Source organism: Argentina anserina, chromosome 5 (assembly GCF_933775445.1).
Source record: "Argentina anserina chromosome 5, drPotAnse1.1, whole genome shotgun sequence".
Lineage (NCBI taxonomy): Eukaryota > Viridiplantae > Streptophyta > Magnoliopsida > Rosales > Rosaceae > Argentina > Argentina anserina.
Genome location: NC_065876.1, coordinates 14,930,864 through 14,948,260, shown reverse-complemented (window position 1 = coordinate 14,948,260; position 17,397 = coordinate 14,930,864). Strand labels below are relative to the sequence as shown.

The window sequence follows — 17,397 nt, the reverse complement described above, 5'->3', positions numbered from 1 at the left end:
TTCTAAGTAGATTTTTAATAATGCTCGACAATTATTTCACCTCAAATTACTATAACTCACTATAAACTAATAGTTGTATAATAATTTCTTATGACATATAGTAGATAATTGATCAAATAAACAATTCTCAAAAATTTCATTTCAAAATTTCCATGTTTTTATATAAATTTCCATCAACTTACTTAATTATTTTTTTAAATCAAAATCTCTCCAAAATTTCCATCGAAATTTCTAATTTTCGGATCCTCGATATTTCTGTTATCGCCGAAATTTTAGTCCTTACTTCAATTCTTAGATTGTGTGGAATATATAACTTTTTTTGCTCATGTTGTTAGAGTGTTTAGCTGTAGCGTGCATTTTAATTTTCTTCACTCGACTTGTCAAGTCTCTTGTTTGATCTTGGTGACCGTATGATTTCAAACAATGAAACTATGCCCCTTCCCTAAAAAATAAATTTGAACCAAATTTAGTAAAATGATTGGAATTTATTCATGTATTGATTTTACTTTTACTCAATATGGTCTTTTATGTTATTTTTAAATGTGATTATATAATTAAGGGACAAGAATGTAAAAATAAAAATTAAAATAGAAAAAACAATAAGGATTATTTCATTTGCAGATAACTTCTCCCTTAGTCCCTCCATATATTTGTCCACTATCTCTAATATTTGCAATAACATCCTTGCAATGAAACCCAATTTATATCGTAATTATAATTAACGTATGGGTGTATTTTATTCTGATTGAAAATAATTTATATGCGTGAAAGATAAATAATTAGTATTTTTTTTAATTTTATAATAATTTTTTTTCACAATAAACAAAAATAAGTTTTTTTTCGAACAGGTGGAAATTCAATTTTCCAATTCGAGTATTTATGTATCTTCTTTCTAATCTTTCATAGTGGGCATCTATCTACAGAAGGAAAAGTTTGATCAAAGAATCTCATGAAAGTTGGAAGGACCACAAATATCATGCATTATGTATTCTTATTTCACTAGTCGACTTCAGACTTGCACAGGGGAATATGTATCAGCTGCCCTGGGGCTGAACTCATAAGAGAAAGATATTTCCACCAACTTCAATAATTGGGGACAAAAATATAAAGGAAAACGTACCCCATTATATGTGTGTCAATGCCTCGTCAAGTTTCCATTTCTTTCTTCCTCCTTATATGTGTAATGAATGATAGAGACCCCTCGAGGGTTATTAGAAGGAAGACAAACCTTTTTTTTTTTGGAAATGAGAAGGAAGACAAACCTTAGCCCTTGGAGTTCACGTCGACATTTGTATCACAGCACAATAACTGGAAGTCTGGAACCAATTGAAAGGTTCTTGTATTGATTTTACTTTTACTCAATATGGTCTTATGATTCGTCCTTTAAAAAAATGCATACAATGATGGGTTGTTTGGAACTTGGGATTTGCTCAACTAACAAGGTGAACAAGCCAATGTACCACGTTAGAATATGCTTGCATTCGTTTGGATTCACCAGAATTGGGTTCTTGAAATGGAACAATAATGGATCTTTTATTCTTTGTTCAGTTATATCTTCAACTCTATATCTAGCTTCCAGAAATTGAAACCGAGCTAAACTCCGGAATATCTTTTGTACACGACCGTGAACATACACGGCCATGTGCCGTGAACATACACTATGTCGTTAATCAAAGACGTTAACTACGCCTAATGACTAACTTGAATTCTAGATTTCCAGACAGAACAGGGTACTACCCCCTACATGCCCATTCTTCTTCCCATAATAAGAGCCAAATCAATTGAGACTATCGTAAACAACATAAGCAATCCGATTGCTATTAAATACAAGATTTTGCAGCAGAACAAAAAACCAATTAAAACCCAAATAATGCAAATCAACTCACATTTCACAGCAAAAATGGAGCAATTGGAAAACATGTGGTACTAACTATATGGCCTTGGATATAATAGGGAGGAAGTAAACAATGGAGAATCAAAGCCACGTTGAAATGAAAACCACCAAGCCACAAACATATGAACATTTTTTAACCCGATAGCTTCTTTTGCTTTGATTGTCGTCATTCCCTCCTTCTCTTCATTACCATCATCTCTCGGTTCTCACTAATAAAGACTCGTCGGGAGGAAAAGTTTGGTAGTTGGGGAATGCAGATTGAGTTGAAGATTTCACCATCTACCTTTACTGCATTTTCGTTTCATACTTTCATTTTCCCAGCCAGAAAAGAATATGAGCGGCTCACACTAGATCTTTTGAAAGCCTCATATTGAAGGCCTTGATGTGGACACCTGTCTTTAAAAACATGCCGTGTAACTCCACTGTCGTGTATATAAGAATTTTCGGCTAAACTCATATTCACGTTACTCCCTGACCAGTGCCGGTCTCGATTCCTAAATTCCGACGTTAGCCATTCAGTTAAGGGGAAATGACCATTTGAACAGAAAAGCCCTAAAACTTGCCCAATTCAATTTTGTATGCACATTCAATGTTTGTCCGGACAATTATATTATTATCATCGCATTTCTCTTTTCAACAGTCTTCATTCTAGTTCGTAACTTCATATCTCTGAATCTCTCTCTCTCTAAACTCCGACGTCAACTCAAACTTATATTATTAATATCTCATTTCTCTTTTCAACTGTCTCCTTTCTATTTCGTAACTTCAGATCTCTGAAATCTCTCTTTAAACCCCGACGCCAACTTAGATGAAGTCTTCATCATAATCACAACTCAATATTAAGCTCGACCTTAAAAATGAGCCGAGCTTAAACAACAAGTATTCGGCTTGTTCGACTCTGGAAATATTTAGCTCGTTTACTAATTAAACTTAATTTATTAATTTTTATAGTATATATAAAGTATAATTTTTATATAAAAATAATATTCAAAATATAAATAGTAGGTCGAAAGAGCTAAAAAATTTCATTTTAGAATAATTAATTAAAAACTTTAAATTCAATAATAACTTTGATTTGTTATTTTTAATTTATTACAAATAAAAAGAAATTTGTGTACTACTAGATTTTGAATTTGTTTTTTAATTTTCGAGGTCGTTGTCTTTGTTGAAGGCGTTGTCTCAAATCTAGGGAGTTTCAGAAGAAAAATAAGGCGGAGGCAAGAGACATCAGTGCCGTAGTTTTGTTTATGGCACCATAGTTAGAAAGGTTTAGGCGGAAACCAATAATTGAACCCAATCCAATCCAGGCTTTGGTTGCTTTGTCTCTCGGTTTAGTTCTGCTTTCTTCACTGACGACATTGGTTGTGAACGAAGGCGCTGCTTCCTCTCATTACACCGTAGTAAAAAAATTACTAGAGGCCAATAATGCTGGCTCACTCTGTTGTGGTCCTATCCTTTTGGCATTTACCTGTTTTTATTTGATTTAAGTGTGAGGTTATACCAGTTAATCAAATTTTATCAGGTGTAGTAATATAATTACTGGGTTCAGTAACATAATTACTCGGGTCAAGATTATTATGGGTCAATAACATAATTATTAATGGTCAATAATTTATTATTATGGGGTACAGGAAGTTGGTAATTTATTGTTAGTGGGTACCCGGATTTATAATTCCAGCTATCCCGTGATCAAATTTCTAATTCCTACCACCAGTGAACTAAATTTATTACAAATTAATAAAATTAATAATTTATTCCGGCGATCAGTAACTAGAAATTCCGGCCTAATGTGCTCTCTCATCAACTCTCTATATGATTGTTATTATTATATGACGGTTAAATAATGAAAAAATTATACAAATATTTAGTTACTGTGTGTTGAAAGTCACATTTTACTAAATGAATATTTTTATTTCGGTTAAATTATTTACGATTCACACATCACAGTTCGGTAGATCTGAGGCTTTAGGTAGGTAAGATTGTAACAGTACAAGGATCCATTATAAGGCTTTGATCGGAAACAAAGTTCTAGACATGTTCCAGAATATTAACGACTGAAAGTTCTAGACAAGGAATTGAACTCATTTTCTGGATAGAAAATATGAAGAGAACCTCACACATTGCAAGCTTGCATCATTTTGTTTTGTCTAATAAACCAAATCAGCCATCTATATTTGTTCATAAATTTGATATCTTCTGGAACTGTAAATATATGTTGACAAAAAACTATGGATCCGACCAATCAGACATCTTTTCTGATTTCTGAGAAAAAGGTACTCATAAAACAGAAACAAACAATCAGCAAATGGAAAAACAAGCACATAAACATGAATCATGAAGAACAAACATAGTAGATCTACTTCAAGGAAACAACCAAACAAGCAAAGTTAAGAACTTGACTCCCAGAGCAAAAATCTTACCATGACCCATGAGAAGAAAAGAAAGCAAAAGGACAGAAATAGGGAAGGGAGAAACCTTGGGAAATTGAGGAGGGATGGGAGGAATAGGAAAGAAATTAGGAAAGAGAGTAGTTTTTCCATAACAATTTCTTCCCCAGCCTCCCATCCCAACTACAACTTCCTCGCAAGTCTACCTTGCCCTCCCATCCAACTTCAAAACCAGCACTATTGTCAATTGCTGCGCTTGAGAGCCAAGAGTTGGGGCTTATATAGGGGGACAGAGGGGGTTGCCTAAACCCTAATTGGGAGGGAGAAAGTTGGTTGCTTCTTCGTCTTTGGGAAAAGATAAGAGTTGCCCCCACCCTAGTGGAGATTCGTTACAAAAAATTAAGGGGAGGTGGTGGAGTATGAGTCGGACACTCTGCAAATGTTTATCGTGTTGGGTGGGTATCCGATGCCAAATACGTACGTGTCCTGATCTGGCGACACAGAGAGAAAAATACACACGATTACAACAATAATTGGCGAGTTCTGGTCATGGGAACGGGTCTGAATCACCTGATATCAAATCTTTTACATCATTATATAGTTTTTTTCTTTCGATAATGTTATATAGTCTGATAGATATGTGATACATTTGAGTGTATATTGAGAAGTTGGGGGAAAATTGCTCGAACTCAATGATAAGTTTTGTTATTGACTCTTAAGGTTCATCAATATTTCAAAGTAGTCGAGAATCATAGAGAAGTCATCATCAACCAAATCTAAAGAAAGAGGCTGCACTCAAAGGATTGAGAAAGAGAGGCTGTTCCTAAAGGCCTAACAAATTTGTGGAAAGTCTTTAATTTGTAGGTGGAACAGAAAGTTTTATCTTATCTTAGCTAGTAGCTCATTTTAAGTAAAATAGCAACTTTAGTCGTAACATTATCGCTAATACAATTCTCATGCAGATGTAGTGGCCTAAGAAAATTTATTTTCAACACTTTATTTAAGCATGGTACTCCAATAGCTCATAAAACAAATTAGAGAATACCTAATAACTAGTATATATTGTCTTTCTCGTAATATGAATCGGGCACAATTTTACTATTTGAAGTTGTTATACGCTTCAAACTTGTATACATATTTCTTGGGGTGCAATCTAGTCACCTAGATTTGGTCCTCAAGTATATTTTAGCCATAACTTATTCTCGACTTAATGGCTTGAGGTCGTGTCACTCGTCTGTTCCTCGAATCAATTGATAGAACGAACTATGAATAATCTTATATGAATCAAGTAATTTTGGCTACAAGTCTCTCAAGCTCGTAGTCTTACTTGTGGCTTGTATTTCAGAAGCGCAGGTAATTGTATACTCTATGTATTTTAGATATATATGTACATACATACGGTACCTCACGACAGTACGTATGAGTTCTTTTGTTTCCGAGACAATAATAATAGCACAAGAAAACTTGAACTTAGCTACGGATATTACGACAAAATTAGCAAATTGCTATGCTAATCAGATCCGGTAGGGATTCTCTTGGCAGATCGATCTTATAAGGTTCACACTGAAAATAAAATGTTAGTAATGTGACGCAGTAGAAGTATGGAGCAATAAACCCGAAAGGTAACAAAGTGATCTCAAGTGAAGAACTCTAAAAATAAATTCTGGAGTCCACCAGAAAATAAGAAAAAAACTCTTATTTTATTGAATAATAATAAGATAGATCGTCTACATACATCCGTTTAAGGATGCTTGAAGACTGGTAAAACAAACCCTAGGATAACTAACAACTAACCCTAAAAGCCCAAGGAATAAAACCAAACAAATTCAAAACAAACTAAAAAACATAAATTCTGAATATATATAAAACTGTTGTTTTGTGGTCTTAAACGAACTTAGAAACCCGAAAAAACACACATTCTGTCGAAGCGACGAGTTTGACTCCTGACATCATTCCTTTCTCGAAAATATATCATGATAGTCAATCGGATTCCAAATACCAAATTTGCAACTCACCAAACTGCAACTTTATTTAAGATTCTGCCACTGGTCGTCATATTTGAAAACAAACTTGATTTTGCGATCAATCAACCCCTCAATCCCTTCCGCCATATGCTCTACATCATAATGTCTCGAAGAATAGACCAAGAAGAACTAAAAGACGATTAGGAAAGCACGATAAAGAAAAAGGAACTTCCTTTATGGTCCATTTATGTTTATTTTTAGGTATCTCTCATGCCTCCTTTATCTTCATTTCATGCCTAATTTCCACGATTCGTGGTCATGGGACTGTGTTCATTGCACAAATGAGTTAATCTATTATACATCAATGTATGTTATACATCCCACATCTGACAGTTGACAACGGATATTATTTTTCTGACCCCACTCACAAAACAATATCGACCGTCGGATGTGGGATGTATAACATACATTGATGTATATTAGAATTTTTCCACAAATGATAGCTTCGGTCAAAAGTTTTCTCTTTTTTCTTTTTCAGCTAAAGAAACTCAAATGTGTGGTTGTGCACTTCCACGTACTTAAGGCATGCTATCAAATAATTGATAATCACAATAACATTGACAGGAGCTAAGAGATTATAGAAATTATACTTAACCATGAAGAAAACTAATTTTTTTTTTTGGAATGAAACGAATTCATTTGACATCAAGCCACTAAAAGCACAAGGCTCTACGATCATAAAGATCATGCAAAGGGTGACAAGTTACCCTTAGCAGGCGCTACCTATTAGATAACATAAATGAAAACTAAAAACGCAATACATGGTCGAGACCCACTATACACTCACACAAAATGAGGAGCATTATTAGAGAAAAATAAAATAAAAACTATGGGCCAGAATACAACTCGACTAGTTGACCCAACCTAGGCCCAAAAAGTGCCCAGGCCCACCCCAGGGACATCCAAAGACCAACTACCCAAGTTCAGCCACCGGCCGCCGCTTCCTTTTGACCGCAAATCGCCACCCCGATGTCAAACGCCGACTGCTACCTCGAGCTACCACCCACTATCCACGGTAGAAGAAAAGACTCGCCACCCATCAAGATTCAAACCTAGCAAAGAAGAACATCAAGATCCAAGAGTTGAAGAATCAGCCCAGGCAAGACTCGATGCCTCCTCTTCCCATCCGCACCGGCCAACCATACTCGCTGTCGAACCCACACCAGTAACTCGGGAATGACACCACAACATCGACACCAAACCGTTGCCTCTGCAAAATAAAAAAAACAGAACAACAAACCCTACTAAACCCAGAGCAACCTCCCTCTATTGATCCACCACCAAAAGCCAACCACCATTCGACCTTCTACACCTCCCGTCTGATAGTAGCGTCAATAGACGCACCGTCAGACAAAAACAACAGTTTATGAAGAAACCCTAGAACAATCTGACAATTGCGGAGCCTTCTTTTATGAAGAAAATATATCTAATTATGGTATGCAAAGTTTTACATCCCCTTTTCAACACAAGTCCTCCTTTTGTTCTCGGTTCTTTTTCTTTTTTGAAGTACAAAAACATGAAAATTACGTACTTCCTACAAAAATCTGAGTTATGAACAGAGGAAAGTCATACTTAATCATGAAGAAACAATCTAATCATGGTAGGTAAATTATACATCCCCTTTTCAACATTACATCCCTCCTTTGGTTCTTGTTATTAATTTATTTTTTGAATGCTGAAGTTTAGCAGTACAAAAATAAGACAAAAACAAGAAAACAAATACATGCTAATTCCTTGCTTCGTAAGAAAAAGAGAAACAATCACTTCGATTCAATCCGACCCGATTAGTTCCGCCACGCAATGCTGAACACGAAAATTGGAATCGAGGTAGAAGATAAAATGATGGAGATTGAAGAGGAACAAGAAGAGTGATCGAGTTATGAACACAGTTAAGGAGACTCTTAACCTCGAGGACCTCAGTGACTCAGTCTCATTTGTGTACATACTAAATTTAGAAAGAGTTTATACGAATTAGCTCGTAAGTAAGATGAAGTAAATGGTCGATAGAACAAATTAATTACTTAACCCTGGAGATACAAGGTGACTTTATGTAGCTCCCATTCGACGGATGAAAGTTTAGTCGGCAGTTCAAATGACCCGATAACCTAAATGAACCAAGCAGCCCTACTCTCCACCTTGCTCTAACATTCCCCTTCAAATCGAAACTGATTCTATCTCTCTTCAAAGAACCGTCGACTTGATCCACCTGCTCGGAACTCAATGGTATCGACGACGAATCCACCACATAGTTGAAATCCACAGAACTGTTCTTCTTTACATCAAAAGGTGGCGCCACCAACGTTGCTATCTTCAGCCCTTGGAAGCTGAGGGCGAATTTCAAGTCGGAGAAGCTTGCATGCGCCTTGGTGTTGTCGTTCTCAGCCCTCACAATAATGGTGATTGCAGTTTCAAGCAGGCTAGTCGGATCGTTTTGGAACTTGTCGAGGTGTGCTTGAGTGACCTTGATGAAGGGTACCCTTGGGTGGATGACCATGTACCCCACGAAAACCACGACACCGGCAATGATCACAGCAATGGAGACGATGGTGCAGATGATGGCAGCAAACCAGACCAAAGGGTGTGTGCCTTTCTGAGGACCTTGGAATGTTTTATTCAACATTGGGGACTGATTCTAATACTGGTAACATAGGCAAGAGTGGTATCTGGGAATTTCGCCAGTTTTTATGATCGGAGGAAGTTATGAGTTCTTAGAATGAGGTAGTATGGGAAAGGATGCCCACAATGAAGATGTTCCAAGTTCTAATTGGTAGGGAAGGTTTTGGTATCTTCCTTTCCTAGTTCTAAAGCATTTGTGTGATTGTGTCTTAAGCATTTTATATAGCTAATTCTAATACTGTTTTTACCTTCTATTTAGGTGTCTTGCTCACTACTTTATTCTACGTCTAAAGTAATATACCAAACTTGCACTACTGCGTACCAATTATTTCCTTTCTCCCGTGTAGCTGTATGTGCAAAACATAAATCTAATTAAGGTGTGCAATCTAATATAACCAAGAATTAGATGCAGCCACAGAAGTGTCTCCACTTTTGTTTGCTCAATAGGAATTTTGTACAGTGTCCCCATAAAGAATGAAGAACAAAATCTCCAAGAACAATTTTATATTGCGGAATATAAAAAGAGTTAATGACAAAAAAGGTAGGATAAAAACTGAAAAGAATGATTGATTAGTTCACAGGCAAAATGTATATAGCAAGTTCGATAGTAAAAAAAAAAAAAAAATTTATAGCAACGGTTTGTGCCTTTGTGGCTCTTGAATAAGAGAAGTCCTAGGATATATTTATGTATTGATACATTAATTTCAATAAAAAAAACATAAAAACCAGCTCCCAGTTAAACATACAAAAATTTCAATTGATGAAACCAACCTATACATATGTATCTGAACTTGTCTGCTTGAAAAATCGATACATTAATGTAACATAGACAAACCCGTAGAATAGATATGTTTTACCCGACTGGTCCAAAACTAATAATCTTTAAGATTACACTAAATGATATATTGGATTTTGGCATCACGATTTAGGGCATCAAGTAACATGAGGACTTATAAGTGGGTCAGTTGACAATGTACAAGTAAACATTTTATTGAAGTAAAAGATCAGGACGATACACTAAAAAAGTGTAATGACAATGATTGAGTGGAAATGGGGAATATGTATATTACCAGGGTTACGCCACACTTGGCCTACTGATTTGATGATTCAATCAACACCCGGAGATGATGATAACCTCATTACTTTGTGTTGCCAATACATTTGGTAAAGATGACATCTGATTCAATCCAATAGTGTTCAAAACTTGGTTGGCATGAAATGGGACGAAGCCATTGCTAGTCGCATGACATAAGATCTGAATGAAACATTGTGAATGTTAGGTGTCGCAGCATGACCTACCACACCAAATCCTCCAGTCAGAAAATTTCCGGCCAGCTACCTAATTTATGACCACAATTCGACCGGGATGACCAGCAAGTATCTTTGCAACATGGACTGCCATTTCACACACCCCCGAACTTATTCCAAAAAGTTGGGTAAACGACTTTTCAGTGATTAAAATCCTCCCTAGTCCCTACAAGCTCTGAGCAACCAACTCTAAACTCACCGGCTAGGTTATGCGTTACAAGATGAAAGAATCAAATGAACCTAATAAAATATCTCCACATCAACCATCTTCAATGATGACAACGTGATTAAAAGAACCCAGTACTTCAATCAACATCTTCAAATGCAAGAAACATACCCTATTTTTTATTTATCCCTGAGAGTCACAGTATTGTTGAAATTCACATCGGCAAGGAGTTGTTCTGACCTGCAAAAGCAAGAAGTTAGTAACTTAGTATACATTGATAGCAACGAAGAGAAAAACGGCAAGTGAGTATTGAAGACCAAGCAGAGTAATTTATAAAGCAACTGCTATGAACATCGGAGGAGGTTCTAATTATTATTAGGATATACAACTTTGGTGTTCTTCAAGATGGGGATATGTTATTCTAGAACTATCTTAGCCTCTCTGTACATTGAGGCCTTTTGTAGTCCTCTATTTTCATATTTGAGTAGATAAAAATTGATTTTTCTTCTGTTGAGGTTTATGTGATGCAACCTAACCTTAGGTGTGATGCTTAGAAACTCTAGTGTTGTGATGCAAGTAGTTCAGCTCTATTCCTTTCTTCTTAACTTTCTTATGCTAATTCCCTTTCCTGTTAAGCACTTAGCAAACCCTAGCCTACATTTCATGTTCAACTTGTCCGACATCAAATATATGACTCAGATTCTGACAATACTTGAATCAATTTGCTCCTATTACGATCCTGGAAATAAGCTAATTGAATCATTTGCAGCTAAACTGAAATGCGACCCAACATTCAGGCTGATCCTCATGACAACAATAAAGCTAAATGAACCAACCTCCATGCATGACACTTCCCTCAAGCTGGAGACTAGATGTCCATCTCTCATCATGTCAAAAAAATCTATCACAAATGCTCATGAGACACATCTACAGAGGATGAGAATTTGACTGAGGATCCAAGCAAGAAGATAAAAAAAATGAATCTAATGCTCGTACGTAGATGTTGCCCACTGTTGTTGCAGCTGGGAGCATAATTTGTGATACCATGCTGGAAGAAAAAGTGGTAAAATGATGATTATGCCTCAATCAGTATCGATGTAAGTTACCAAACTAATTCTTAAACCCACAACTATGTTTTGGAGATAAGAATGACATGAGCATAGATATATGAGGATCGGGTCAAAAATTATATTCCTACCAAATTCCATATCCAATCTTACTAAGCGCCTACTTAAATTATATCAATTGGACAGAGAGTTGAATATGCAGATTGTTTCTTTTCAAAGTTCAGATTGCAACTGAACTTTTTTTAAGATTTCAGACCAGGCTCAATGTAAGTAACCCAAATTACCTCCTTTAAAATTTAAGCTAATTTCAGATAATAAACTCAAGCTTCCTGAATATTGTTCCAAACACCAAATTTAAGCTAATTTTGTTTCAATTTTTTTTCTGTAAATCATCTGTAAGGATGCATGAATAGCACAACATGATGACATCAAATAAAGATCTCAACATTAAAAGGAAAACTTAAGCGAATTTCGAAATATTCACCTTACGAATTGTGAAAGACACCCTCCATGAGCTCTTCTGATCACACTATCTTTCATCTTGTCAATCTGTCAAACAAGCAATATTGAACTGTTGGCATAATGAATACAGAATAACTACGCTCATCTAGTGCAAGGGAGAGCAAGGATGAGTGGTTAGTTAATTTTTATGCCATGTATGACTAATCATTATTGATGGTTTCAAAATATTCTTACAGCATGTAAAAAAGTTTGGGCAATTACTAGAACAATATCAGAGAACCACAAGTTCATTCGTAATGATACATACCTTGTGATGTGGAATGTAGTGATGCCAAGCATAGCGTGCCTCTCCGGATAAAAGTAACAAAGACCGAGGGAGAAGATATATAGCCTTCCTTAAGAAATTTGTATTGTTTTCAGAATTTCCGTTTCAATACTAATACTTGAGGACATTCTAGGAGGCCAACCATCTTCAAAATATCTTCTGAACTCCATGATGCAAGGCCTTGCTAACGAAAGGCTGAAAATTAATCCGTCAAAGACAGAATGGGTGTCTATACAAGCCCACCCCGGGTGGATACTCATTAACCTGTAAGAATAATATAACAATCTTATTTCAGTCTTAAATGTATATCATGGATTCATGATGCATTAAATCATCATCTGAAGACGTATGGGTAACTAACAGTCAATTAATAACAGAGATATTGTTTTATCTCATCCTAAAATAATTAACAGCAAGATTCGCATTCTCGATTGACAATTACAATAACTTAACATCTTAACATATTGGTAAATAAGATAATAGGTAACAGGGATCTTGTTTTTTTTTTGTCTCATAACATATTTAAACTAAAAAGCTAGATTTTACATTTTTAATTGACAGTATCATTTAAAATAAAGTGTAGAAAAGAACAGTTGCTCACCGTTAATTGGTCCAAAGCTATAGTTTCAACATCCTCACGCTTTGGGAGAATAGATATTCTCTCCAATATAGGAGAAACAAATGCTGGAAACTCACCTAAATTCTTCTTGGAATCAACATTCCGTGTCTGCCAAAAAATCTTCAATCATACAGAAAAGCTGGGTTAGTCATTCAACTCCTAGAATAAGAGGATCATCTTATATCTGATAATCCTTAAAATATTAAGAATGTAACAGAAGGCTAACAATAGTACAAAATGACTACAAATGGAAAAAGGAAAGAACACAAATCAGATTATTACTAAAGGTCACAGTGGCATTCCATTCTTGCTTCTCCCCCTTCAAAAGAGACAACTTTTTTCATAGTTTATAGTTGATCAGAGAGTTTGGAAGTATTAGGTAACATCTGTTATCAGATCAGGAGTGCATAACCCCAAACACATGGTTAGTTTAGAACTTATACTTCCAATGAGAATTTTGCTAAATGTAATGGACAGGAAAAAATTTCAAAAAAAATCTTTAGACGCATTGCATCAGCAACATCCATAGGAAACGTCTGGCTTTCCACAGATGTTCCTAATATATCAATCAACTTCCAAGTTGTACTACTAACTAAATTCAATTATGTCCCAACAAAATGCAGCTGATAACAAACTACTTAATTCCTTACTCCGCAGTATATGACCTTACCTCGTAACAAAACTCAAAACCATAATGCTGAACCCTTCTCTTTGCAAGATTTTTCCACGGCCTTTCATACATACAACTCAGTGAAACTGCAAGCAACTACATAAACAACCAAGTAGCAAACAAAGAGTAACAGAAACAGAATACCTCCTCCTCTTGCGCGGTGACAAAATCATGAAATAAGTAGATCCCCGGAATATTCACCTCCGAATCCACCAAACACACTTCCACATTGTCATCCACTCGTCCCTGAAACAACATGAACAACCAACTGAAACAACATTACCATGTCTCTAAAACAATAATGCACATGAACCATCTCCTACGTTTTACTAAAACAAAGTGCACTCATATCATCGAAAAGACTCGAACTTTGATTCACTGATGAAAACCCCAACTCACCGGCGAGTTGGGTTGAAGAACCGAGTAGCGAATGTCAAGTGTACGACCATTGAGCTCAGCGCAAGGGCGGCCCTCTGGTCGGCGAAGGAGACAACGACACGAGTGCCGGTGTCGTCGGCGGGGTGGACGGAATTGACTTGACCGAAGGCGGCGAAGGCGTCGTGGGAGAGACCGACGGCGGGCCCACAGTTGGCGACGAACAGTTGGGGCTGGTCAGCTGCCCTGTTGCTCCCTTGCCAACTCTTATTCCTATTTCCTATTGCCTCCCCAATTGCTGCTTTTTACTCTTCTGACACGGCTAATGTTATTCCCAATTTTTACTCTACTTCTTCCGAAAGAAAAACCCCGGTTCGAACCGGCCGGTTTTTCGGGATTTGTTTTACCACTCTAATTAGTGCAGAAATTCTTGAATGCATAGTATGTAATGTGTCGATACAAACTTTTATATCAAAATTATATTAGATATAATCAACGTCGGTATCATTAAAAGATTTTCTAGGCTCAAAGACTAATATGCGGCCGACGGCTCATATTGATTTGCTTCCTCTGCCTGGCCACATATAATTCAATCTTAAGTTGTTGATATACTTTGATCACTATATTTTATTAAAGTCATTAATTTTAGACAAAATTTCTAAAATATACTCTGAATTTTGCTCAAATTGTCAATTTATACCTCGAACTTGTAAATGCGAAATTGTGCATCCTCAACTTGGTAAAAACTACCGATTTGCACTATCACCGTTAAATTTAACATTTTTCATCAAGTGGTCACATGTCATTCACATGATGGACATTTTTGTCATTTAATGTTTATTTCATTTTTTAATGATAAAATGTACAAGAAATTTAAGTTTTGTACAATTATATTTACTCACTCATTCACTTCACGATTTTTATCTTTCTTGATAATTTTTTTTTTCAAAATAACGATACATAATTACGACCATAAGTGAAGAACTAAAACTAATGAATTATGTCTATAGTCTCTAGCAATCGTCAAGTTTACTTCCAAGATTTTATCGTTTCAGAGGTTTAAATTTTGTCTTGTGTCCTCACTTAATTAGCTAATGATGAATGTTAAGTATACTATGATGAATGTTAAGTGTACTAGTGGGGAAAAAATATTAAGAAAAAAAATCATGAAGTAAATGAGTGAACAAATATAATTGTACAAATATTAAATTACTTGTGTTTTTTGTTATTAAAATGAAATATATATTAAATAACAAAAATGCACATCATGTGCATGACATGTGACCACAAATTGGATGAAAAATGTTAAATTTGACGGTTAGAGTGCAAATCAACAGTTTTTACCAAGTTGAGGAGGTAAATTTTCTCATTTACAAGTTCGGGATATAAATTGACAATTTGAGCCAATTTCAGAGTGTATTTTAGCAATTTTGCCTTAATTTTAACTACCCACATTGAGTTGTATATTTACACACTGTGCACCGATGACTTTCTAAATCGTTTTGTATTTTATAGTAGTGTAACATTTTAGTGTACGTGAACAGTGGGTGAACCGCGTAAGAGGTAGGTAGTATTACGTTAAGAGTTTGTGTGATTGACGACTTTCATGGCGTGATAGTACAGTGTGAATGGTTAGAGTTATCTGAAAATGAAGGTCATTAAATGTATTCATATCAGGAATCATGTGAGTCGTGACTAATGTTAGGGCCAAAGTAATACTTACCGATTATTTGATGTTGTAAACTTTAAGTTAGTGCATAATGTAAGAGAAATTGGTAAAGTACATGCGTGTTTTCCTCAGTTAACCACAAAGAGGAAAGTTCATCATATTTGATGAAAAGCTATATTTGAACTACAAAAGAATGAGAAACAAAGTAAGTTAATCGATAGAATGGTGTGTGAGTCAGTGAGTGTGTCTCCATCTAATTCATATTTAAGAAAGGAATATTGTACAAATAGTTCCCAGCCAAGGAAAGAATATTTCCTTAAACACATAGATGCAAAAATTGAAATTTTTACCTACTGCGATATCAGATAATAGAAAGATCATAATTGTGGTGATCCGCCCATTAATCTGAATCAGCACTATTTTCTCATCCCCTATGAAACCCCCTTGTGGCCTTGTGTATACACCATGTCACCATATACTTCATTTCCCTATATAAAAGGACTCCCATCTAGCTAAAGCTACACATTACACTTCATCTTGATCATCATCTCCATCTTCATCACTACAAACATGGGACTCAAGCTTCATGGCTCTGCTCTCTCAACATGCACTGCTCGCGTCGCAACCGCCATTTACGAGAAAGGGCAGGAGTTCGAGCTCGTCCCTGTTAACCTCGTTACCGGAGAACACAAGCAGCCAGGTTTCCTTGCCAAAAATGTAAGAACATTATGGACATTGTGTCTGTTACATAGATTTTCCAACATGGTAAGCTCCTGATCCGATCTGATATGGTGTTGATGATATTGCAGCCCTTTGGCCAAATTCCAGCCCTAGAGGATGGTGATCTCACTCTTTTTGGTAATTTTTCTTTTACTAATGCACTGATTTGTATCATACATCTCAAGTTAATGAAAGTTCAGAACAAGCTAGCATGGAATGGCCAAAAATAATAATACTGATGAATTAGATCTCAGTACTCTCATCCAGCCATAAAATGTGATTAGTTTCCGGCTAACATATATTACATGCTGGTAATAACAATCAAATCTTGTTGTAAGAGCTAGTGGTTTGTTGATCTGGTAATATAAGGTGATGTGATTTTATATTGGATTTTAAAATATTGAAATACTAATGAAGGTGTCTTTGTTTATAGCTTTTACTTGCCATGCATACTTACTACATAGTTGTCATATTTGTGTAATCAACATTGACAGAGTCTAGAGCAATTGCATCATATGTGGCCGAGAAGTACAAGGACTCCGGTTGTGATCTGATCAGGCACAACAACCTCAAGGAAGCTGCATTTGTCAAGGTGTGGTCGGAGGTGGAGTCGCAGACCTTCCACCCGGTTATCTCCGCCATTGTCCACCAGTATCTCATACTGCCATTGTTAGGGCAGCAAACAGACCAAGCCGTAATTGATGCAAACCTGGAGAAGCTCAAGAAGATACTTGATGTCTACGAGTCGAGGTTGAAGAACAGCAAGTACTTGGCAGGAGATTTCTTTAGCCTCGCGGATCTTAACCACTTTCCATACATTTTCTACTTCATGAGGAGTCCCTGGACTTCGGTGGTCAATGACCGTCCTCATGTGAAAGCTTGGTGGGAGGACATTTCTTCAAGGTCAAGCTTCAAGAAAGTGGCTGAGGGAATGGCCTTAGGTCAGAAGTAGAAATGGAACTCTAGCTTAGTTAGCGAGCTACAAGAAATAAAAATTACCTAAAACGATTCTGAAGGTTACTTGGAGTTTTGCTGTTTGATTTGGCAGTTTTACTTGTGTAGTTTTGTTTGTTACTTTGTTTCTCATCCCTATGG

General features: G+C 36.1%; 3 protein-coding genes across 3 annotated transcripts; 1 reads left to right on the top strand and 2 right to left on the bottom strand.

Moving 5' to 3' along the window:
- Positions 1 to 7,953: 7,953 nt before the first annotated feature.
- On the bottom strand, positions 7,954 to 9,081 carry LOC126793241 (uncharacterized). The gene has a single exon (XM_050519704.1). It carries the CDS (start codon positions 8,923 to 8,925, stop codon positions 8,323 to 8,325), a length of 603 nt encoding a protein of 200 aa, XP_050375661.1. The 5' UTR covers positions 8,926 to 9,081; the 3' UTR covers positions 7,954 to 8,322.
- Positions 9,082 to 9,880: 799 nt separating this feature from the next.
- On the bottom strand, positions 9,881 to 14,642 carry LOC126795581 (alkylated DNA repair protein ALKBH8 homolog). Its single transcript, XM_050522392.1, is given in 12 exon segments — positions 9,881 to 10,635; positions 11,947 to 11,978; positions 11,981 to 12,011; positions 12,232 to 12,350; positions 12,353 to 12,483; positions 12,485 to 12,513; positions 12,851 to 12,988; positions 13,539 to 13,634; positions 13,683 to 13,784; positions 13,938 to 14,011; positions 14,014 to 14,159; positions 14,614 to 14,642. Coding segments are annotated over 12 exon segments (984 nt in total). The 3' UTR covers positions 9,881 to 10,578.
- Positions 14,643 to 16,120: 1,478 nt separating this feature from the next.
- On the top strand, positions 16,121 to 17,254 carry LOC126793240 (glutathione S-transferase F13-like). The gene is made up of 3 exons (XM_050519703.1): positions 16,121 to 16,299; positions 16,392 to 16,440; positions 16,797 to 17,254. The coding sequence occupies exons 1-3, from the start codon at positions 16,153 to 16,155 to the stop codon at positions 17,252 to 17,254; spliced, it is 654 nt and encodes a 217-aa protein (XP_050375660.1). The 5' UTR covers positions 16,121 to 16,152.
- Positions 17,255 to 17,397: the final 143 nt, after the last annotated feature.

Bases quoted from the DNA above. Each gene is read 5' to 3' on its own strand.
- LOC126793241 (XM_050519704.1), bottom strand. From the start codon at position 8,925: ATGTTGAATAAAACATTCCAAGGTCCTCAGAAAGGCACACACCCTTTG.
- LOC126793240 (XM_050519703.1), top strand. From the start codon at position 16,153: ATGGGACTCAAGCTTCATGGCTCTGCTCTCTCAACATGCACTGCTCGC. The intron at 16,300-16,391 runs GTAAGAACATTA...ATGATATTGCAG, and splicing joins CAGGTTTCCTTGCCAAAAAT to CCCTTTGGCCAAATTCCAGC. The intron at 16,441-16,796 runs GTAATTTTTCTT...CAACATTGACAG, and splicing joins TGGTGATCTCACTCTTTTTG to AGTCTAGAGCAATTGCATCA.